At 35.0% G+C, this 25,301-nt stretch overlaps 1 protein-coding gene across 2 annotated transcripts in view; it reads right to left on the reverse strand.

Moving 5' to 3' along the window:
* Positions 1 to 309: 309 nt before the first annotated feature.
* ACVR1C (activin A receptor type 1C) overlaps positions 310 to 25,301 on the reverse strand; it is a 93,260-nt gene continuing 68,268 nt past the window's right edge. For both annotated transcript variants that reach the window (XM_023217411.2, XM_023217410.2), the window contains 6 exons: positions 21,422 to 21,652; positions 18,063 to 18,230; positions 16,339 to 16,495; positions 14,755 to 14,879; positions 11,955 to 12,085; positions 310 to 7,667 (listed from right to left, as the gene is read on the reverse strand). In XM_023217411.2, coding sequence (XP_023073179.1) covers positions 7,542 to 7,667; positions 11,955 to 12,085; positions 14,755 to 14,879; positions 16,339 to 16,495; positions 18,063 to 18,230; positions 21,422 to 21,652 — 938 coding nt within the window. In that variant the 3' untranslated portion in view covers positions 310 to 7,541. The remainder of the gene's footprint in view (positions 7,668 to 11,954; positions 12,086 to 14,754; positions 14,880 to 16,338; positions 16,496 to 18,062; positions 18,231 to 21,421; positions 21,653 to 25,301) is intronic.

Here is a 25,301-nt window from a genome sequence, read left to right on the forward strand (position 1 = left end):
TGAGAGCAGGTCAACCCAGTAGTCATTTAGTAAATGTTTAAAAAGTGCAAACAAACAGTTGCTTGGTAGAAAAAAAAGAAACAAAATCTATTGTCCTAAGTGCCATGTAGAGAAATGGCTATTGAAGAAGTATCCCTTCCAGTTCTGAAATTCTGGAATTCTATAACTCCTTGGTTGAAAGGAACGAAGGAAGTAAAATTCCAGTGCCCACTGGAGCCAGCTTTTAAGTCTCCAACACCCTCTGCATACACTGCATACAAATAAAACACAATTTAAAAATAATCGAACATAATTATATAGAAACCAAACTACGACACATCTTCCTTTATTTAAAATAGAGTTCTATATGCTTCACAGAAACAAGTGCAAGAAGTGCTTGATTTATTATCTTTCCCACTTTACAAAACAATACATTTTCAGAAAATGCATACATAAAAATATAACATTTAGGCAGATAATTATTTACATCTGAAGACAGATGAAAGTTACGTGATATTAAAAAGCTTTAAAATAAATACTTTTATGACTTGCTGTTGGTAAAGTTAAACATTTTGGTATAAAGGCTATCACTGAGTTTTTAATAAATTCTAAAACACTATTATTTCTAAATAAAATAAGTCTATACATATTACTATAAAATGCATATTTTCACAGACTAGAAATTAATGAAACATCTGAATATCATTCACTTCTCTTTGGAGTTTGAAATTCTCTTCACCTTCAACATTTAAATTACAACTACTAAAATCCATCTACATATTTTTGATACAGTTTATTGCCCAATTCTTATTTTAAAACCTAATTTATTTTTTCATATTCCTTCCTTGTGTACATTCCTTTGGGCCTATCGGCTGAAAGACAATCTTTTTACATACTTAAGAGTATCGCTATCTTACAAAAAGTCTTTACAACGGTGATTCTTTTCACAGTAGTTCAAGAGTTCAAGGCATGTTTTGCAATGTCAAAATGCAATGGTTTTGACATTTGTAATATGTTCTTAGGTATAAGAAGAGTCACGCTACCAAAAGAAAAGTATAATTAGTATTAGTACTTTGAAAGTCAATCCAAAATTCCTTTTTTGAGATCTGAATCTAATTTTCTGTTTTTAGGACATTTAAAAACCTGAAACACAGATCAAGTTTGAATAATCTTCCCCAGTCTAGAATTAGAAGAGTACATGAGCACGACACTAGTCATTGCAGAAATGAACTAGAATTTAATATTTTGGCTCAGATACTCTTATTTTGTATGAAGAGGAAAAAAAAGGGCTGGGTCTTCAAAAATAGTTACTATTATTTAGCCTATGGAAGAAATAGAAATATTAGTAAATTTCATTCTATGCTTGCATTTGCTAGACAAAATTTAGGCACACAATCCTCTCTTTACAGGCAAAGTCAGTAACTAGCTCCATGCATAGAATGAAAACTGTGTGTAAGATATCAAAATTAGGGTCCATGTGCCTTGCTGCAGATTGTCTGGGTTGAAAAATTAAACCAACACGATAAACACACAATTTCTTTTCTCTCAGGAATGCCAGGATGAAAAGATAAAGTATTATTTCTTCTAAGTTCTTTGTTCAATTTGCAGATGTCAAGAATTATTTTGGCTTTTTAATTCTCATTTTCTGAAGATGTATAAGCCAGACCATTTCTTAAACATATATAAGCCAATAAGATGCTTTTCTGTAAAATATAAAATTATGTCTGGGAGCCAATTGCAGTTGGATTTTAGCCCCCATCTGCCCCTCAGCTGGGAAGATTTGTATAGACCACAACAGGCCCGACTGGATGTGATGGCAGTGGGTATAAGGGTAATCCCCTAAAGCACTCAGATTCTCAGTGGCCCTATTAAAATTCAGATTAATGTAACCCACAGTAAACTCTTGCAGTTAAAACGGTTAGGTCTGGAGAGAAAAATTTCTTTTAGGATAACCTGGACCAATGATCAGGAAATACAGTCACATCTGAAAATATTAAAATCTAGGATGAAATAGAGCTCTTCTCTCAAATGTATTCATCTACAACTGAAAGAGAAAAGTATGCTGGCAGTTCTATTATTGTTAGGGGAATTTTAAAATAGAGATTGTTACCTAATTTTGCTGTAGTATTATGTTCCAAACTAATAGCATAATGGCTTAGTTTTAAGAGATGTCAAAAGCAAAACAAAGCAATGGTTAGGAACAGCAGAAATAAATTTAGCAACCACATTATGGGGCATATATTTCAAATTGTCTTTCCCAGTCACTATTTCTCAAGTGGGATTTAGCATTAAAGCAAAAGTAGACATTCTTTACATGTTAGCTAAAAGCTAGAATACAATTAACAGCTAGTCTTTTTAGGTTTTGAAAAAAAAAATCATCTCTGCCATTAACAAATACTCTATAGTGCGAAATGAAGGATTAATGGAGAAGTTACGAGGTGAAACCTCTTATACATCGGTGGGGAACTTAAAATCTTGTTAAGAAGTTCATTGTGTAGCAGTTTGGACACATTAAAAGATAACTAAAGAATTGCAGGAATTATAGAGTGACTTGGGATTGATGAGATCTGCCAAACATTTTTTAATGCACTAAAAGAAGATGAACGCCAAAGACAAACTAATGAGAAACTGACGGGGGAAAAAAGAGAAAGAGAGAAAAGTCAGATAATATACCACTAGACATAGTCCCAAATGCAGCTATTAAATCAGCTTTCACCCCCATTCCAAAGTACAAAGAGAAAGAACAATCCTTACAGAAAGGGTGGGGGATGTCAGGAAGCTTCTCTAATTATTACTGGCACTAAGAAATTCTATACTCTCACTGTCCCTAAATTTTATCCATTAATTTTATCAGCACCCCAGTGGTTGCCTACTTAGCTTGACAACCATTCTACAACTCTCTCTTTGCCTAGTTTAGTTTTTCTCAGTGACCCCACCCTGAGTGAGTAAATTATTTTAGTAGAAACACAAGAAGTGGGATTTCATCATCATTGAATGGCACATTATGTTAGTGTGCATTCAAGGTAGGTTTAGATGCATGCAAATTAATTTTTAATCAGTAAAAGTTGGGGATATGGCAGGGAACAGTGCTGGGTGTCACCACCAGGCTTTCATGAGAGTTCTGCTAATAACTAGCAGTCATTTAATCTCTGATCCTTGGTCTCATCATCTAAACAAAACTGGAATCAAGTTATATGATCTCTGAGAGTACTAAGGGATTCTCTTTCATTAGAAGGCTATATTCCAGATGGTTAAGTTAAATAATAGTTATTTTTTAAATTAGAAACTAATGATAATGTTGAAAGATAGTGAGAGAATATTAAGAAAAAAAGTGAGAAAAATAATGAAATATAAAGCAAGGCTAGATGGAAAAAAGAAAGTCAAATATCTATATATTTTCATTAAAATGTTTTGAAAAATGCCCATATTATAAAAATTCTACTTAATATTAACATTTTTAAAAAACTTATATTCCAATTGACTTGTTATTTAGAAGCAGCTCTCAAGATAAAACAATTACTGTTTTCACTAAAATAGCAGAAAAACTCCATGTAGGTATTAGCACGCAGAGCTAGAACTAAGCATTGTCAAACAGAAATGGTATGTTTCACAAAAGATGTTTAAAATATCTTTGAAAACCACAATGGTGCCATTTTAAGATACTAATACTAAACATTCCTAAGTAGCTTGTAATGATGTGTTTGTGAATTTATTTAAAGGATTGATTATTGAAGACATCAACTGCCAGCTTTTATTCATTTGGTACTGTTATTTTCTTAATTTTCCAGTGGGAAATAAAATTTCTCTATTTTAAATACATTTATTTAGCCAAATACACTTTCATACTTATTTCAATCAAAGACTATGCCCTAACAAGCAATGTTAAGTTGTTTACTCAAACTTTGTATAATGGCAAACATCAACTCCCTGTTTTCAGATGATTTGCTAAGCAGGTTCCCTGGTACTTTTGCGCAGACTCAAAGATAACCCTGAGTTTTCTCTGCCCCAATGAGTCACATGGTGGCAAAATTCCAGGAAAATAGAAGTAGTTTTGTTTTATTTTATTAATAATTCTACAATCGTAGCTGTAATAAAATAATAAATTACTGTGGAACTTCTAACCTAATGAATCTATTGTAGATTTTCATTTTTAAATAAAAGCTAATTTTAATTTTTTCAGATACTGCAACCAGGTTACTATTTTCATACAATCATGGAAATTTAAAATGCAAAGTTAATTGAAAGTATAAAGATGAGAAGCAAGTGCTATGCCTAAAATAGTGCACGACAGTCATGTTTCACTTAACTCTCAAGTCAGAACATAAATTAAGAATTCTAGATGTGACATGCCAAATATTTTAGACATAGAAGAAAGCATACAACAGAATCTGTACCAATTACAAACTTAAAGGCAAAATTTACAAGGCAACAAGTTCATGCTGAAATACTGACAACAAATAATGTTTCTCTTATTTTCAGAAAGTGATGCTGCATTTAAATCCCATCACCACTTTATACAGTACTGAAAATTCATAATAGCGTTTTTCCCAAGTCTTGTATTATACCCCAAAGCCAAAATATCTGTAAGGAGTAAAGAACACTGATACTCTGAACCTAACCTAAGAAGAATTTTTTTTTTTTTTTTTTTTTTTTGCTTATAACAAAATTTAAAAGAAATAAATATTACACAAAGGGACTCCATTAAAAACAATGTAACATTTGACAGCATAAGTATATACAAGAAGCCTGCCTTATGCTCTAAACTTCATCATCCTATTTTTGTAAGTGAGCATATTCTATATATAATCCTGTTAAGAGTAAAGGAAATATTACAACTTTTAACATTTTCCTCATCATTTTTGCTGCTCTATTCCCTTTCTTTAAAAATGTGTTTTGTAATTGAAATATAAGACTACTCAGCAAGGAGTCATAGTTAACCAACACAAGAACAAGAAAAATACCTCAAAATGTACTAACATACGGATTTCTTCAGAGTGAAAGTTGAACCAATAAAATATGAAATTATATTTAGAGACCCTCAAATAAGCTACAAAACATAATGAGAAGAAGAATGGAGATGTTAAAAAATCCTCTCTTAAAAATTCAATAAGCATATTTACCCAACATAAGTAAATAAAACAGGAAATATCATTCTTATTTATTTGAGGCACGTACAACCATAGTAAATAAATAATTTCATTCTTATATATGCAGAAAAACAATCTATGAGAAATCAGTAACAAGCACAAGCAAGATTACCCCTTCACATAGGCTCTTTTGAAAAATCACTTCACATAGGCACTTTTAAAAACTGATGATATATTTAGATTGTCTGTAATATCCAAATAAAGCTACTTTCTAAATGCGTTGCAAATGAAAGCGATTTTCAGACCTATCCTAGAAACCCACTGTCATGCAGAACTCAAGACATCCCACTTCATATTTTATCTGTCAATTTATTTTCTTCTCCCACACACTCACATCCCTATTCGCATTCCCAAATTAGACTTTAAAATCCCTGAGGGCAGGACCTATCTATCTTTGTATTCCCTCTTGTACCCGATATTATGGCAAGCAAGATATGGGTACTCTATGATTATTTAATAAGTGGATGAGAGCATTAACAAGTATGGAAGTACACGCAAACTCCATAGCTGTCAGTGTTTTGCCTTCCTTATTTCAACTCAGTAAAATGAAGACAGATTCAGTAACATATTTTCATAGTGAAATGAAGCATAATCACTAAATTGTATTCTATGAGAAAATACAGAAGTATATCCTTCAGAACACTATTACCCAAGCTGTGCTTTGCTTTATAGAACAGTTAAATATGGGATAGTAAAAAGTTTCCCCTCCTCTTAATAAAAGGGTTCCACCACGATCAGGTAATCTGAGCAATCCAGTTAAAAAAAAAAAATTCAAGTAGCATTTCTTTACTGTTACTAGTTTTGGCTTTTTTGTTTGTTTGTTTTTTGTTTTTACTGTTATCAATAGCATTCACTTCACTCTTCAAAATACATTATATGCTAACATGTACTATCACTTTCTAAGCAATATCAAAGAACACTTTGGTCTTGGATCATCTCAGCAGAAGAATGTTCTATGGAATGGAGTTTGAAAACAGATGTTTTAGGAGAATAAAAGACATCATGTTAAATTTCCTTTACCAAAATAGCATTATAGATTTGAAGGGCATATTTAATGTCCCATTAAATATTCATTACTCTGTGTCCACAGAAAGTAGAATGAAGGCAGAACTATCATGAGCATTCTTCTGTACTCACTCGCTCATTGTGAAAGGGTAGAGGAATATGTATTTGCTGTTTCTCATACCCTCTGTAGGGTTTGGTTGTTACACTTCATTGAAGAGTTTTCTTAATTCTTCTCAATATATTCTCAAAATATTTCCTTCTTTCCTCTTCCTCCTCTGGCTTTTCTTTCTAAGTGTGTATGTACAAAGGAAATAGGGACCTCTGAATTGTATCTTAAAGACATTTTCAGACAATGAATATTTATGTTTGATTAATCTTTGGAAGTGTTCAGAAAACATTAATACTCATTAACAAATGGGGTAACCATGATATTTCTATGAAAAAAAAATATCAACAGATATGGTTCTGAGATTTCATGCAGGTCCATCATGATTCTGCAAAATAACTCAATATGCCTTCTGCATGACTAAACCACAAATATCATAATAAAAGATATTGCATAGGGAGAAAAGCACTATTCAAGGAAAAGTAGGAAGCTAGCTGACTCATTACAGTCAGTGTAATGATAATATAATTGCACTACAGTGCTCATTATCACAAGATGTGGACCTAGTGCCAGTTCTGCCATTAGCTGTGTGACTTTGGGACATTTCTCAGTGTCTCAGGATATCAGGTATGTCTTTTGCAAAGAAAGGAACAAGTTTAGTGGTTCAGCGACTGCTGCAGTAGCGGATTACGAAGGAGAACAGCAGAAGAGGAGACCAAGCACATGGGACACCGATCTCACTTACATCTTCCACTGAGCAGCTCCACTTTCACATGTTTGATATGTTAAAATTTAGAGCAATATTTATTTTTTAAAAAGTCCTGCTAACTTAAAAATGGGGAAACATAGATTGCATGACCTAAATTTCTATTTAAGATAGCATGGTCTAGTTCGCATGATTAATTAATGAGTTTTTGTCTCAGAAAAAAAAAAAAAAAAACTTTTAACATCTTTTCCTGTTCATTCATGGGCTCTTGGTTCAAGTAAAATAAAAACTTAATGACTACATCATTTTTATAGAGCTTATTTTATACTTTTGTAATATAGTTCTTTCTTATTAAATAAAAAGATGAGTGGAGGTGTTGCTTTCAAAATAAAATTAAACATAACAGAGAGATTGGATGAAGTCAACTCCTGCCCATGCTTAACTTTAGAGTTATCTTTTCATGCGGCCTTATGGGCACTTAAATACTGTACTGTCTTATCTTTGAGGTAGAACAAAAAAAAATGGCAAAAACATTCACATAAAGGGGAAAATGGAAAAGAAAGCTGTGAGAGATTTCTTTTTAACATAATTATCATCATTAGGCTTTGCAGTCTTCTTTGACACAAAGTTGAGATATAGTCTTCTTAATACGAAGAGCAGTTAGGCGGGCCGCACCGTTGGCATACCAACACTCACGCATTATTCTCCCCATGACTCGGAGTGCCTTTAAGAGAGAAAAAATATATTAAAGACTTTAGCAACTCACATAAAACAGAGCAGAAAAGAAGTAAAGCCATAAACCCAGGAATTGATGCCAAGCTTCTTTATTTTTTTTTTTAAGAGATGGGGTCTTGCTATGTTCCCCAGGCTGGAGTGCAATGGCTATTCACAGGTGCAAGCATAGCGCACTACAGCCTCAAACTCTTGGGCTCAAGCGATACTCCTGCTTAATCTTCCAAGTAGCTGGGACACAGGCATGCACCACTGTATCTGCCATTGATGCTAACTAAGCTTTGATGAAGAAATAGTAAATGTAAAACAATATGAGAAGAAGATTAGGGTCAAACTCCTTCAAAAATTATATCAAAACTCAAATATTAACCTTGTAGAGACTAACTAAAAATGTTTCAATCCACTGATTTCTGGGAATATGGGACATGAAAAACATCAAGGGATATAGGAAGGCTTGGAAATTCCCTGTATCTTGATGTTGGTGATGAGTACACAAATGTAGACATATGAAAAAAATTCATCAATCTGTATACTAAGATTTGTGAGTTTTACCAAATGTAAATTATACTACAATAAACATTATGATCCAAGTATAAATATCAGAAATTCTGGACTTTAAAAATGAACCAGCAAAGAGATAAGATAAATACTAAGAGGGGAAAACAATGAAAATGCATGAAACCAGAGAAATAAAGGAAACTGCTGAAGCAAGTGGCTGCTGTAGGGGTATCTGCTACTCTCATGGTCTAGAACTTCAGAACTGGTTGATTGCACGTAATAGAGAGTACAGCCCACAGCACACAGAAAGTTTCAGATCAGGATGCCGGCCAGGCAGTGTCTCATGCCTGTAATTCCAACACTTTGGTAGGCTGAGGTGAGAGAATTGCTTAAGCCCAGGAGTTCAAGACCAAACTGGGTAACACAGGGAGACCCTCTCTCTACAAAAAAATTTAAAAACTTAGCCAGGTGTGGTGGTCCCAGCTATGCAGGAGGCTGAGGTGAGAGGATATTGCTCGGGCCCAGAAGTTCAAGGCTGCAGTGCGCCATGATCACACCACTGCACTCTAGCCTGGGTGACAGGGCAAGACTCTGTCTCAAAAAAAAAAAAAAAAGATGCTTAGAAAGCCCTCAATTTAAGGATGACTACTTCCCTGAAATCTTCTAGGGAAATTGCCTAAGTCTTGGCTCTTGGTGAAGAAAAAAACAATCAAGCCTATGCCTTTAAACATTACAGTAAACCTGAGCTCATAATGAAAATTCACAAACACATGAGGAAAAAAAGGTACCATAAGCAAGAGTCTGTTGTAAATAGTAGTTTTGGCCCATAAAAACATTAGATGCTAGAATTAAATGATATAAGTGTATAAAATACATTTTTAAAAGGAAAGAGAAATACAAAATATGAGTAAAAAATGAGAATATTTTAAAAAGTGAAAAAGTACCAATAAAACATCTTGATATCAAAAATATAACAACTGGCCAGGTGTGGTGGCTCATGCCTGTAATCCCAACACTTTGAGAGGCTGAGGTGGGTGGATCACCTGAAGTCATGAGTTCGAGACAGCCTGGCCAACATGGTGGCGTGTGCCTGTAATCCCAGCTACTCCAGAGGCTGAGGGAGGAGAATCATTTGAACTCGGGAGGCGGAGGTAGCAGTAAGCTGAGATCATGCCACTGTACTCCAGCCTGGGCAACAGAGCAAGATTCTGTCTCAAAAAAATAAATAAAGTAGAAAACTCAATGGATGAGTTAAATGGCAAATTAGACATATCTGAAGGCAGAATTAAAGAACTGAAAAATAAATCTTGAGAGATGCATACCATAATGACACAAATATAGAAAATATGAGTGAATTAAAAAAGCAAAGTATAATGAAGGGTCTAACATGCATCTAATGAGTTCTCCAAAACTGAGTAACAGAAACAATCAGAGAACAAACTATTTGACGAAATATGACTCTGAATTTTCCAGAACTGAGGAAAGTCACAAGCACTAGAATAAGATAGTCCAAATATTCCAAGCAAGATTAACCAAAAGACATCTATACTGAAGACATCATAGAGAAACTGCAGAATGCTGAAGATAGAGAAGTTCTGGAATTAGTCATAAAGAAAAGCTAAATTAACTAAAAATTTATTGATTGATTATTGGAGACTTCTCAATAGCAAACTGGAAAGTAGGTAATAGTGGGATAATAACTTTAAGGTGTTTAGAGAAAATAACTGTCAACCTAAATTTCTATGGTTAGACAAACTATTTGTTCAGGATTGAGGACAAAATAAAGACATTTTGGATACGCCCAAACTGAAAAATCTTACAACCACTAGGCCTTCTCTAAAAAAACAAAATAAAATACTTTTAAAGGATTCATGTCAGGAAGTCAGAAAATGATTTGAGAGGTAAGAAGAAATGCTGAGCAAAGAAAATGATCAACATGTGAATAAGTCTAAATAATGAGGGTATAAAAAGAGGCCAATATCTATTATATGAGATTGACATAAAACAAGACAGAAACAAAGTACTGGACAAAAATTGCATATATCAGGAATGTACAAAATTGATCACACTAAAATGACTATGTTGGGTCTATTCCAAGAATGTATATTTGGTTTAACACTGGAAAATCTATAAATGTAAGTCATTGCATTAAAAAACTAAAGCAGAATGCTATATCATCACCTCACAGATATAGCATATGCTTCTATTATATGGAATACTACACAGCAATGAAAATGGACAGATTATAGCTACATATATATATAATGGAGAGTGAAAAAATTTTGAAGGTAATATCTACAGTAAGTTTCAATCACATAAGTTTCAGAAATATGCAAAAGTAAACAACATATTGTTATTCTGGATATATGTATATATTCTGAAAAAATATACATATAGTAAAATTCTAAAGCAAAGCAAGAAAAGAGTAAAGAAATAATTGATTATAACAGTAACCTCTCAGAGGGGTAAGGAATCTTCAAAGGTATTGAAAATGTTCTATTTTTCAAACCTGGTAATGCATTCACTAGTTTTCATTCTATTATACTTTAAACTCTATACGTTCATATTGTTTCATGTACATAAATTATTATTAGAAAATTTTTAATTTAATTTCAATTAAATTATAAATGCTTCAAAATTTGTTTCTCAAGTATGTAGGTAAGATATCTACACAAAATATAAAAATAACAAAACACAAATCTTGTGTTTTAAATTAGAAATTAGAAAAAGGGTTGAGAAACATGATTAAATTAGAAAAGGGTTGAGAAACATGAAGGAACAGAAAAATGAGACAAAAAGGCAACTATAGAAATGTTCCCTAAAACAAAGCCAGACTAAAAGATATCACCTAAAAAAGACCTCATTCATTACATTAAAATATGGCAAAAAATAGACAGCAATAACTGAAATGAGAGAGATTAAAGTATCAGAATGGTTCTGAAACTAGTTAGATGGTTTAGACTCTTTTTCCCACCTTCTACTCTTTTTCCTTGTAAGAGCTAGAAAAAAATCTCTATCTTCACATAAGGCGTAACAAGCATTGCAATAACCATTTACTGTTTGTCTAGTACATTATGGTTAAACACTGGTTTGCTGGAGATGATGAGATAAACAACAATGGTCTCTGATGTGAGGGAGCTTTTCTAATGAGAGAATAAGTTCAAACTTCAGCAGGTTAGAGATGAGGTATAACTTATCAAATATAAAGATGATTGGATTATAATATTCTGTGTGGCAGAGACATTAACTGCCCACTGAGTCTACCTGTGTTCCCTGCAGTTCCCAGCCCCACTGCAGTTTGGTGGGACCATGTGACAAATTCTGGTAGGAGCCATGAGTGGAAGAGATGTGTGTCACCTGATGCCAAAGCATTAAAGAGCCAGTGTGTGATCCTCCAGCTCCTCTCTTCACCTGACCTAGAGATCTGGAAACTACGTGTCCAAGGATCAAAATCAGAGTGATTATTGAGTTACTGCAGTGAGAACAGGTGCCATGGGGAGTTGCCTAACCTGCAGAGCAGTTTCTGTAAGCAAGAAATAAAGTGAAAAGTCACTGAGATTTCAAGATTTGTTACTGTCACATAACCTAGCATTACGCATGCATAGCACTAAAGGCAAAAAAAAAACCCTTCTGAAGACTTATAAAAAGACATATGTCTACATATATGGAATGAATTGGATGCTTACATTAAAAAGGAAAAACTATATGGTCTCTGAAAATTCTCCCTGATACTCACCTCAAAAATATAATAAGAAAACTAAAGATAAAAACATAGCCTTACTTCACAACTTTGCCACTGGTTTGGGATACTCGGTCGAAACTTCTGGTCACAAACAACCTTTCTCATTTCCTCTATCGAGGGATCTGAAGGCACCATGTCATAATAAGGCAATTGGTACTCCTCAACAATTCCTGTAAGAAATTTGCGTAATAAATTTCCATGTGCAAATAACAAACAAAGATGTCTATTTCAAATAATACCAATTGTTTTCTAGGCACAAGTGACACCCCAGGGAACTGGAAAGCCAAGTTTATTAAAATAATGTGTCACTATAAAATCAAGGATATAAATTGAAATCACCCAGTTGAATAGTTAAAGTTATAAAATGTTATAAATTTTTTCATAACTGTAAAATGTATATATTATATAAAATTATAATATATAAAACAATTTTATAATTATATAATATATAAAATTTCTATTTTATAATTATACAAAATAAATTTTACGTTTCTATTATTAAAATTATGTAAATTTTTATTTAATTAAAATGTCATTATACAATTTAAAAGTAACGCCTTTCTTCTGATTATGAAATTTGTAGCACAGCTTCATTGCTTTGTGAATGAAGTGCGTATATTTTCCCATCAGATAACTTTTTCAAAACAAAACAGCTTTCTCTCTTTGAAAACTTTTAGGCAATCTTTTTAACATTGGGTTTCTTACATTTAGACTTCAGAACTACTGAACTTGAGAATGTTCTGGAGAAAAAGCCAAAGGTAGTTGAAGATAGACAGTTCAACATGAAGGTTAATATTTAAAGAGTCTCAAAGACAAAGACAAAGATGACCTTAATTATTAGAATACTACTTAAATTCCAAGAAATCCCTTATAAAATCTTTTTAATTAACTGCAGTGCTTTTAAGTTAAAATATGTAAGACATACTATAATACTAGACAACTAACTATAATTCACGTCTGCTAAATTACTATTTTTACAGTTGAAGAAAAGTTAAGGACAAAATCTAAAAGCAACTCTAAACTAATATCAATATGAAATTTTTACAAAATTTATTAACATGTTTGAAATCTTGCTATTTGCTATGAATTGCCCTAATGCCTTTACAGGTTTTAATTGATCAGTCCTCAAAACTACTGACTAAACAAGGTACAATATTATTTGTTTTATAGATGAGGAAACTGAGGCACAGAATGTTATGAATTTGTTCAGAGACATAGAGCTAGTAAGTGGCAAACCTGTAATTCAAACACTAGTGTCCACTAGGGTTTTATAATGTTTTATAATATCATCTATGAATAAAAGAGAAAAGTATATATGTTTGCTCATTCAGACATAATTTTAACCTTAGAAGCTTTTCATAAAATCTGCAAGTTTTTTTTTTTTTCCTTCTTTTTTTTTTTTTTTTTTTTTTGAGACGGAGTCTCGCTCTGTCGCCCAGGCTGGAGTGCAGTGGCCGGATCTCAGCTCACTGCAAGCTCCGCCTCCCGGGTTTACACCATTCTCCTGCCTCAGCCTCCCGAATAGCTGGGACCACAGGCGCCCGCCACCTCACCCAGCTAGTTTTTTTTTTTTTCTTAGTAGAGACGGGGTTTCACCAGGTTAGCCAGGATGGTCTCGATCTCCTGACCTTGTGATCCGCCCGTCTCGGCCTCCCAAAGTGCTGAGATTACAGGCTTGAGCCACCGCGCCCGGCCCAAGTTTTTTTTTAAAATGAGATTAATGTAATGCAAAATGACATCAGTACGAAGTGCAAAAAAATGACGATAGTTTAACAATGACAGCTCTTTAATCGAATGTTTACTGTGAACAGGCTCTATACTAAAAGCTTCACATGAATTAATTCATTAAATCCTTAAAGCCCAAGGGATCAGTTTTTGTATTATCTTCATTTTACAGATGAGGAAATTACAACTAAGTAACTTGTCTGAAGTCGGACATTCAAGGAATTGCTAAACCATTGCTTAGTCCTAAGTAAGTCTGTCTCACTTGAAAGTGGAAACTCTAAACCATTTTCTACCAGCATTTAACTTTTTCTCTACTGATGCAACAATTTCATCAGATGTATTTACAGGGTTTCCCCCTCCCTAATTCTTTCTCTCATTATTAAGTACTTTTTTTTTTTTTTTTTTTTTTTGAGATAGAGTTTTGCTCTTGTTGCCCAGGCTGGAGTGCGATGGCGCGATCTCAGCTCATGAGCCCCCACGCCTGGCTAATGTTGTATTTTCAGTAGCGACGGGGTTTCTCCACGTTGGTCAGGCTGGTCTCAAACTCCTGACCTCAGTGATCCACCCGCCTTGGCCTCCCAAAGTATTGGGATTACAGGCATGAGTCACCATGCCCAGGTGCATTATTAAGTTCTAAACTGCTGGGAGCAGTAAAGGTAGGAAGTTTGTCTTTGTCTGCCTCTTCCCAAACCTTTATCCAACCCCACAACATTTATCATATCACAGGGAAGAAAAAAAACAAGAAAAGCTTAAGAAACTGAACCCTTCAAGTCCTGTTGCCTCTGCAAATCATTTAACTTCTTTGGGATATAAGTTAGGAATATCAGCTTACAGCTTACAAACTCAAATAATTTTCAAGTACTTCATAAAGTGTCATATGGAAATAAAAATTACCAGGAGAACTGTCACCCCACTAAGCAGTAATCACAATATAAAATCTCCATTACATGCAAGATATCCCACTTTTGCCACTGGAAATATATCACCAAAAGGTATTCTCTTAAATACTAAAAAACTGATTCAATATAGTGCTTGGAGAAAAAAGATAGAACATCACATCTTGTATTCAGAGTATCAAGGAAAGGCAAACACAAAGGATATTTCCAAATTTTACCTCCGACCGAACACCTCCGGGCTATTTCCCAGTAAACCAGACCAACAGAATAGATGTCAGCTCGTTTGAAGGACTCAAAGATATTCACATTCATTGTATCATCAAGCATTTCAGGAGCCATATACCTTCAAAAACATGCACATTTCAGATTCTGTGTATGACTTTATAGCAGTTCAGTAAAACAATCTTAATAAATTAGGAGAGCTTATGCCATTTTAAAAGGCAGATTTGAGGCATGAATAACATTAAAGAATACATTATTGACTCAACCATCAAGTGTGCTCAGCAGCACTCCACCCATACTTTCTCTCAGTGAACAATTTTATTTTACAAAAAATATAGCCATGTTTGAACAAGAGTCAGTGTAAGAAATCTACAGTCCATGGACCTGACCGAGCCTCACTGTACTAGGGAGATTTTGGAGATTTCCCAGAATAATGAAGTGAGGATGCAACACCCTCCCAAGTTCTTGCAAGGGTGTTAGATCCTCTGAAGGAATCCAGCATCCAAGGCTTCCCTGAAGGTTCCTGATGTGGGGATAATCAGACGGGTGAGCTAAGGCTTTTCTTGCACAGGGAAAAGAAGTCCCTTAGGGCTACCCAGTGTGAATAAACTGCCCGGAAGTGCTCCTGGGGCCTCATTAAAGTCTCCCAGTGAATCATGAGAGGCATTCATAGGCACTGTCCTGGGAATCTCAAATATGGCTTGAAGGTCAACTATAGCAGCTTAGAATTTCTGAACTCTCAAGGGCCTTTAACAACTCCAAGAAAATATTTTGGTTGTTTCTAATTTTAAGGTCAAGAACTCTGGAATTTTGCCAAAGTAATGTAGAGCCTGAAATTCAAGTAAAAAGAATTGGAAGTAGGCTGGCCATATGGCCAAAGGCTGGCTATAACAAGAAAAACACCAGAAATCCCATTCCTAATGGGCCTGACCTGACACGCATGGTATATGTTGTTACTTCACGCTCATTCTTAATCTTCAGAGATTCTGTTCCTTGAAAGTGGGAACTGTATCCAAACTCATATTATCTTAATACATATCAATTTGGGAGACTTAATGATAAGTAAAAGTATAGGTAATTGTTATTTATAGAATAAGGCAATATAGTAGCACATAAGTGTACTCAGCATATAGAATCCCTGCCTATCTATTTCAACATATTGATTCTGTGTCTGTTGTGTAGAACCTGAATATGTAGAACTAGTCCTGAGTTTCAGTTCATTTATGGGATATAAAGGCTTTGGAGGAGCTACATACTGCTGACATTTTTTTTCTTATCTGTAGGAAAATACATTCTCAGCAGATAGCACACTAAAAATAATACATCACTATCTCTTCCACCGTTTCTCTCCACTGGACTCTGTACCTAAATGGCTGCAATCCATGTGGCCCAAAATGCCAGCTCTCCTTGCTTTATAACCATTGTGCCCACTAACTCCTCAGTGACCCAGAGAAGACTTCCGGATTTCTTGGGCCCAGTGGTTTCCCATTTGGACCTGAGCCTCCTCCACACACATGAGGACATTCATGCTTATTGGGCACTCTCACATCTTACTATGCTACCCAAGTCAGTCATCTTACCTCTTCGTTCCCACTTTAGGATTCTGAGGTATGTCGATAGTGTTCAGTATTGAATCATGCTTCACAGCCAACCCTAAGTCCGCTATGGCACAAGTTTCACATTTTTTCACTAAGATATTCTTTGATTTTATGTCTCGATGAGCAATAGCAGGTTTACCTACGAAGCATAAGAAGAACATACTCATTTTTTTCTTTACCGAAGACTGTTCAAGAGAAATCATCCTGAAGACTTAGCTCTAAATGAGCTAATTCAAAAAGAGTGTTCTTCAAAGCTCCTGTCACTATCTAAATTATCTTGTTTATTTACGTACATGCTGAATCATGTCTCTCCCAAGTAAACTGTAAACTGAATAAGGACAGTAACTATTTTGTTCAACACCATTCCTCTATTGCTTAGAGCACTAGATGACTAGATCACTAATAAACATTTTTTAGTAGATGAGGAAAGAATTAGTACTGCTATGTCCTCATAAGAGCATAGCAAATATTGTTTTACAAAATAAGTCTGAAAACTTCTATTACCCCACACCAGCAGTTCTCAGTTGTGGCCAAAAGATCCCGAAGGTCCTTGCAACTCTTTTCTAACTATGCATCTGTGTGACACCACCTTTTCTTCACATATTTCAACCAAAACAACATATGAGAACAGACGGAATGAAGAACAGGTATGAAAATCCAGACATTAAAACAGACATTAAAGGGATTTGCAACAATGTAAAACAAAACCAATATTTTCACTTGATCAGTTTTTGTATTAGAAAAAAATGTTGTTATATTTAAAATGTTATTTACGTTAACATTTAATTGGTTATTATTTTAAGCAAATTAATAAGTACTTTTAAATTCCTCAATTTTAATTTCTAATATTGTAAACGGTAACAGATACAAGTTACATACACAAAAACCTTTGTAGTCCTCAATAATTTTAAGAGTGTAAAGAGATCATGAGTTGAAATGTGAGAACCACTGCCCTGTCTAGACTAATTGACTCTCTAGAGTCAACCTCTTAACTCAATAAATAGAAATGGCAGTAGGTACCATTTGGCTTCAAGTACATGATATACAAATTTTTTTTTCAAAATCACATTATACTTTCCAATTACTTTTTTAATTATCAAAGGTAAACATTTAAATTACTTGTATTCTGTGAATATAGGACATTTGCCACTAAAGCAAGATCTCCTGGTACATATGCTAAATGGCAAAGATAGAACCACTAGGAATAATTTTTTAAAAATATTATTATGGATAAGATACAAAATAGTGAGTATATTGATGAGAGTTGGCTATATCATGACAACACCTTTAGCTTTAAAAATTACCTTTAGTGTTTCTTTTTTTTTTTTTTTTTTTTTTGAGATAGGGTTTTGCTCTGTCACCCAAACTAGAGTGCAGTGGTACAATCATAACTCACTGCAGCCTGGAGGTGATCCTCCCACCTCAGCCTCCCAAGTGGCTGGAACTAAAGGCACATGCCACCACAACCGAACTTTTTTTTTTTTTTTGGTAGAGATGGAGATCTCACTATGTTGCCCAGGCTGGTCTCAAATTCCTGACCTCAAGTGATCTTCTCACGTAGACTACCAAAATGCTGGGATTATGGGTATAAGCCACCGTGCCCAGGCTAAAGAAATAATAATTATTTTTTTCTAACAAATTAAAATATAACTAAATACTTCTATCCTCATATTCAAAGTGGACAAAAATGAAAAGGAAATACATACCTTGTGTCCCAACAATCTCCATATGAAGGTGTGCCAGACCACTAGCAATTGAGAGCGCCAGCTTGATCATTCCAGCCACCGTCACTATATTTCTATTCAAATAGTCATATAAGGAGCCCTGTTCGTGATATTCAGATACCAGCCAAAGTTGAGTCCAAGTTCCATTATCTAACAAGAAAATGTAATTTTGTTGTTGTAAATACATATTGAGAAAGAAGCCAAAAGCTTTTGACAAATATCAGTGTTTAATCTGTATTGTTAACAAAGCAAAGTTAATTGCTTTAGTGGTAATGCTTACAGTCCAAGTTAGTAAAGAAAAAATTCTCACTGAATTCCTGAAGATACTGATATGTTGGAACCATAAAAATAGAAAGTTGTGAGGTTGTGATTGATTCTAACAACTGAACAACTCCTTTCTTATTTCCTCTCTATCAATACCTGCTAGCAATAGTAAGCACATTACAGGAGAAATCACTGAGAGATGAATTTAGGCTCAGTGTTGTGTTATAAATTACTCTGAGCTTTTAAGAAAAATTGTGCCAATAAAGATCAGAAATATAACAAATGTATGCAAAGTATTATTTCTATCATAAAAGCTCTAACATTCTAAAAATGTTGATGTTATTCACCTTTCAAAATATAAAGTTGATGATTTTCCGCAAAAGCTTATAGTAACAGCCAAACACAATTACTAGACATTTTCAAATAATTTACCTCATTTTAGCCAACACCTAATCCAGCTTATAAAAGACGTTTAGAAAAGCAATCACCCTAAAACTTTTCTACATATTAGTAGAGTGAGCTTTAGTTTTTGAAATAAAATGTCTACAGTAACCCTGGGCAGTCCTGATCAGTTCTAACACTCAGGGAAAGGATCTATAATGAACATTTGCTAAGGACCTATCTGGCCAAATGCTTTATGTATAACAGCTCTTTGTTATCCAAATATTTAATTTCCAAATCTGGGTAATGATAAAATTTCCTAAGAATTTAAAAGTCAACATAACATGGTAAAGCTCATTAATATACAACATATAAAAATAATCCTTACTCACACTTCTTTCCCTGATTGACACCAGTGGCTATCTTGCCCTCTAACATCAATGCTTTTGTCAGACAGTTGACTAAAGAGTGAAACTGTAAATGTTGCAAAAGGTAAAGGAATTAAAAAATGAAAGTCAAGTTAGAGATCATTTGGAATCATGCAAAAAGCCACTGACAAGTTAGGAGATGATAGAGGTAGACCAGTTAAACTCAAGAAGAGAAAACTAAGGATAATATCTCTTGTGCATATTATTATTTTATTTTTATGTATTCATTTTTTGAGACAGAATGTCGCTCTGTCACTCAGCTGGAGTGCAGTGGTGCAATCTCGGCTCACTGCAACCTCTGCCTTCCGGGTTCAAGCAATTCTCCTGCCCCCGCCTCCTGAGTAGCTGGGATTACAGGCATCTGCCACCAAGCCCAACTAATTTTTTTTTTTTTTTTTTTGGTGCTTTTAGTAGAAACGGGATTTCACCATGTTGGCCAGGTTAATCTTGAACTCCTGACCTCAGGTGATCCGCCCACCTTGGCCTCCCAAGGTGATGGGATTACAGGTGTGAGCCACCACGCCTGGCCAATGCATATTATTTTATAATCCAATAAACATCATGATTAAACTAGCCCATGAAGATGATCCACGTACAGTCATAACTGCTTTGACAGCGTTGCTGCTTAATCCAACCAGCAGGCAGTTCAGCTCAAGATTAGGAGGGAAAAGAAAACATTCTTAACAGCTAAATGAGAAATGTCTCCTCAATGATCTGGATACAGTTTCAAAGTATATGTAGTTACAAATCTGGAAAGAACTTTTTTTGTTAGCCATCTTGCCTTTACCCCGTTTCTCCTTAGTAAATCAGAAATGGCAAATCATCAACAAACATAATTATGGCCAAAATGTATGCTAAATGCTAAGCCTCTCTTTTTCCATCCAAGTAATAATGAATATTTTTATGATTAAGTTTATATTAGATAAAATTGACTATAGGTTCTGAATTTTCACAGGCAATGGTGGATCCTTGACATTCATAGATCATTTGTCTTAACCCTTTTTTAGACCGGGGTTACCACCTCGGCTCGACCAAAGGTGTTTCTGAGTGTTACTAACCAGAGGTAAGGTTTAAAAGCCGACTGAATCAAGTTTTCCTCACTTTCGTTGCCTATTAGGGGCACTAACGAACAGTTAAATAACAATTGCGTAAAAAAGAAGAGTAAAAGCATAGATAATCAACGAATTTTATATCCAATCTGTGATTATACAAGCGTAAGTACAATATTTTGTGAGTACTTATTTTAAATATCAGAAAGCTGATGCTCTGACTTGCTCCAAGAAACTCAAAAAATAACAAATACTACTTGGCACCGTTAATGGTGGTCTCAAGACACAAATTGTGCACAAAGTAACATTCATAGAAAAGTTCACTAAAAGTGTCTTGCTTGCCACCATTCCAATTTTCAGAAATTTTGAGTCTTGAAGATGAAGGCTGTTATACGGATGAAAAATACAGCCCTAACAAAGTTGAGCATTCAGCTAGTATTAATTGGTATGTCTGTATTGGTTATTAAAATACTGAAATATTTCTGTCCTGGTTGGTAAACAGCTGCTATTCAAAACTCCTGGGCTGGGCACAGTGGCTCAAGCCTGCAAATCCAGCACTTTGGGAGGCCGAGGAGGGTGGATAACGAGGTCAGGAGTTCAAGACCAGACTGGCCAACACAGTGAAAACCCTGTCTCCACTAAAAATACAAAAATTAGCCAGGTGTGGTGGCAGGTGCCTGTAGTTCCAGCTACTTGGGAGCTGAGGCAGGAGAATCGCTTGAACCCAGGAGGCGGAGGTTGCAGTGAGGTGAGATCATGCCACTGCACTCCAGCCTGGGCAACATAGCAAGATGCTGTCTCAAAAAAAAAAAAAAAAAAAAAAAACTCCCAATGATACTCCTTTGCCCTAGACATCCAGATGCCTCCATATCTCTTCATGACCAAGCAGCATCTAATGGGATAAAACCTAGCACGGCAGAGTTCTCCAGGATTCTGTTCCAGTTGAGGCTTCTGTTCTGATTAGTTGGTTTCTGCACCAAATAAATCAGCAAACATTTTAAGCACCACCCTGGCTATCTGGACGTCATGATTTCCTATCACTCATTTGCCCTGCTTCATTGTATGGTTATGTACATTTATCTGTGGGAAAGAGGAAAGGATTTTATATAAATTAGGCTTTCATATAGACTTTCTTAAAACAAAGAGATGAATTTATTTTTTCTTATCTGATACTAGACAACATTTTTTCACTTGTTGAACACAATTAGATTGGAAATACCTTTGTTGTCAGCAGCAATGAAACCAAGGATGTTTTCATGTCGCAGCATGACCGTCTGATAAATTTCTGCCTCACGAAACCAAGATCTTTCATCTCTGGAGGAGAATATTTTCACAGCCACATCTTCCCCACACCATCTTCCATGCCACACCTCACCAAATCTACCTTTTCCTACTATTTCCTGAAGCACAATCGTCCTTGCAATTGTCCTTTGAACCAACAGAGGTAGACCTAACCAAAGAAAAGATGGAATTGATGATTAAACACAAATGCCAGAAAAGAACTCTCATAATAATCTGTTTTCAGATTTTAAAAAAGCAAACATTTAAGTGCTTTAATAATTTTGTCTATTTTGAAGGAATAAGTACCATTATAGCAAACTTATTTAATGTCAAAGCATGCTGAAAAAAATACTTCAAATTATGAATATGAATTTGTCTTCTCGTATTCACAAGTAAAAATTTTTTGAACATAGCCTGCTGCTGCAGATATCTGATTTCCAAGAATTGCTGCAAATCTCCTTCATTTGCCCATCAAAGCCAGTCAGGTTACTAAGTACAAAAAAGTAAAAACAAAAAAAAAAAAAAAAAGAAAAAAAAAATGTGTTAGCCTCTAAAATAAAATGTATGGTTCCTGGTACAACTGGAAGAACAAAATAATTATTTGTGAATTTTTTCAAAACCAAGCTGAAATTGGAAAGTGAAGAATCAAATGCAATAATGATGTGAGATAACGATATTACACTAAAAGCAAGATACAGTCAAATAAGATATCAAATAAATATTTTCTGCGGAACAAAAAAAATTTCAAAGAAAATATATCCTGAATGCATGTATGATGCTTCTATTCTTTGAACTACTAACTCCACCTCTAGAATTCTGTCGCAAATACCTAATGCAAAATGTAGAAAAATGTACGTCAATATGTTTAATATCTTATTATTTATAGGAAAAAAATAAGTAAAAGTGTCAGGTAATGGAATAATTGTGAAATAAAGTGCAACGATTCAGAGCACAGGTGGGTTCAAATTTCAGTTCTGCCACCTGGTAATCACTCACAAGTTATTTCACCTGTCTGTGCTTCAGCTTCTTCATCTGAAAAACTGGGGATAATCAACATTACCCATCCCAAAGAGATGATATGAGAATTAATAAGCATGTTCAGCACCTAGCACAGTATCTGGCCTATTACATGCTCAATAATGGTTAACATTATGTTAATCTTAGGATGGCTTACTCAGAGCCAATAATAATGATGATGCTTATGAAGAGGTATTTAATAACATGAAAAAAAATTTTGCTACAATATTAAATAAAAACAGCATAGTACATTTTATTCTTATAAATATAAGTGTACCTAGCTATTCAAAATATGCACAGAAAATAAGACTCAAGAGGAAATATGCTAAATGTTATGTTGGTTATTTCTCTTGGTGAAACTGGGGTGAGTTATGATAGTCTTCTTTCTAATTTTCCACATTTTCTTAATTTCCACAATAGATATTTATTACTCTTAAAATCAAAGGAAAAAATAGTTAAAGAGGTTACAGTCTACATGTATTCTGAAAAGTCACATTCAGTTACTGTTTTTGTACTCAGCTAGGGAGCCCTCATAGCAATGACCCTGTCTTGCGAGGGCCTTGGTCCCTGCACCTGAAACGGGTCACTGTTCGTTCATATGTCCTCATAAGCACAGACTACAAATCTGCTGTTACAGATCTCAACAATTAGTCACAAAACCCTACAGGCAGAAAGTTCTTTTGATGTCATCTGGTTCAACCCTATCATTTTAGAGATGGCAAAACTGAGGTCCCTCGATAATCAAAGTCTTTCCCAGGATTATGCTGCTAGTGAGAGGCAGACCTAGAATTAAAACAGGGATCGTCAGTGCAAACTCTTCCTCTCTAGAAACAAACTATAAGGACTGTTTTTGTTTGTTTGTTTTTGTTTTTTGAGATGCAGTCTTACTCTGTCAGGCTGGAGTGCAGTAGCATGATCTCAGCTCACTACTATCTCCACCTCCCAAGTTCAAGCAATTCTCCCACATCAGCCTCCTGAGTAGCTGGGATTACAGGTATGCATCACCATGCCTGGCTAATTTTTGTATTTTTAGTACAGAAGACGTTTCACCATGTTGGCCAGGCTGGTCTCAAACTCCTGACCTCAAGTGATCCACCTACCTCGGCCTCCCAAAGTGCTGGGATTATAGGCGTGAGCCACCACGCCCGGCCTGGACTGTTTTTGCAGGCAACAATCAATTTTACTACTTGACCACACACTAGGAGTTGTACTAACAATTATTACATCAAATCTCAATCTCAGTCTCTCCCTTCCTCCCGCTACCCTATAGTCTTATCTGCATACACACACACACACACTCACAGAAACATCACTACCAACAACCAGCACTACCCAAAACACAACAAATGGATAGAGAGCTAGATAAGCTTATGCTTTCAAACTGAAAATTAATCAAGTACATAATCAGTGGTGCAGATCAGGAACAAAGTAAGACAACAACATCTAAAGTACTCAAGACAGCAATTAAATTGAGACATTAAAACTCAATAAAACTTGCTTTGGTATCTTTCAAAGCAATCACCAAAATGAATCTAATTCTTCTGGTATGCACCTAGACATTTGATTTGAAGATACATGGATTTTTGCTTCTCCCTGTAGGTTCATTTCAATCTTTTAAGCAGGGGTTGTAGAAGGTTCGCTTTCAATAATGTCACCATCAGTCAGAATTGTTACACTACAATGGAAAAGCAGTAGCCTACCCAGTTTCTTGGAAGCCATCTGAGACACCATCCATTCTCATCAGTCCATTTTCCCCTCTTGCAGGCATTATATATGTCTTTGAAATTTGTCCCTGACCAGGTCAAGAATAAGCTTCCCAGTTTTTGTTCCTCAGCATCCGACAAAACTGTCTCACATGTAAAGTTACTGGCCAATTAAGAAAAGCAGAGGGAAGCAGACTCCTCCTTCCTCCAATCCCCTCCCCACAGGTGAGTTTTTATGACTGAGGTCTCACTGTGGATACACCCATTCTCTGATTATCATAGGCACGGAGGCCTTCTGTTACTTTCAGCTGCTGGTCACTGCCAAACATATGCAACTGGCTTTGGGGGAAAAAATGCCTAAAGCTCTTTCAGATCGGTATTTAAAGAAATCATCCATGCTTGGGTACATTTACTACTTTTTATTCTTTTTAACGAGAGATCTTAGAATAATCTGAAAAGGACAGAGTCCAGAATCAGTAATTCCAGATTTAGGTTTAAACATGCAAAAAACACCAGAAAATGTAATATTAATTTTCCGTTTATGCCCAAGTCCATTACTACTTTCTCAAACTAAATACCAATCTCTAGTATTAAAATCTGAATTTTATTTTATTCAAATAAAATTACTTTCATTTGAAAGGAAAATCTTTGGTTATCTTAAATGTATTTAAGGAATAGCTCCAAAATACCTAACATCTTCAGATAAATTAAAATGTTTTTGGGGATGGGGATTAAGCAGAGAGTTACGTAACCTCTTGAACCTTATAAAGAAATCATATAAGGTTTCAAGAAACTCGCCATAAATCAGAGGTCTTTGTGCCTAGAATGTTGTCAATATTCAAGAAATCAAGGGACAGTGGGCCTCAAAGTGTCAGAGTCAAAGAAGGAAAGAGTATTGAATATCAAGTTTTAATTTTAAAGAAAAATGTGGCTGGTGTATTGGCTCACACCTGTAATCCCAGCACTTTGGGTGACCGAGGCAGGCAGATCACTTGAGTTCAGGAGTTTGAGATGAGCCTGGACAACATGGTGAAACCTCATCTCTGCTAAAAATGCAAAAATTAGCCAGGTGTAGTGGGGCACACCTGTAATCCTAGC

Source organism: Piliocolobus tephrosceles, chromosome 11 (assembly GCF_002776525.5).
Source record: "Piliocolobus tephrosceles isolate RC106 chromosome 11, ASM277652v3, whole genome shotgun sequence".
Taxonomy (NCBI): domain Eukaryota; kingdom Metazoa; phylum Chordata; class Mammalia; order Primates; family Cercopithecidae; genus Piliocolobus; species Piliocolobus tephrosceles.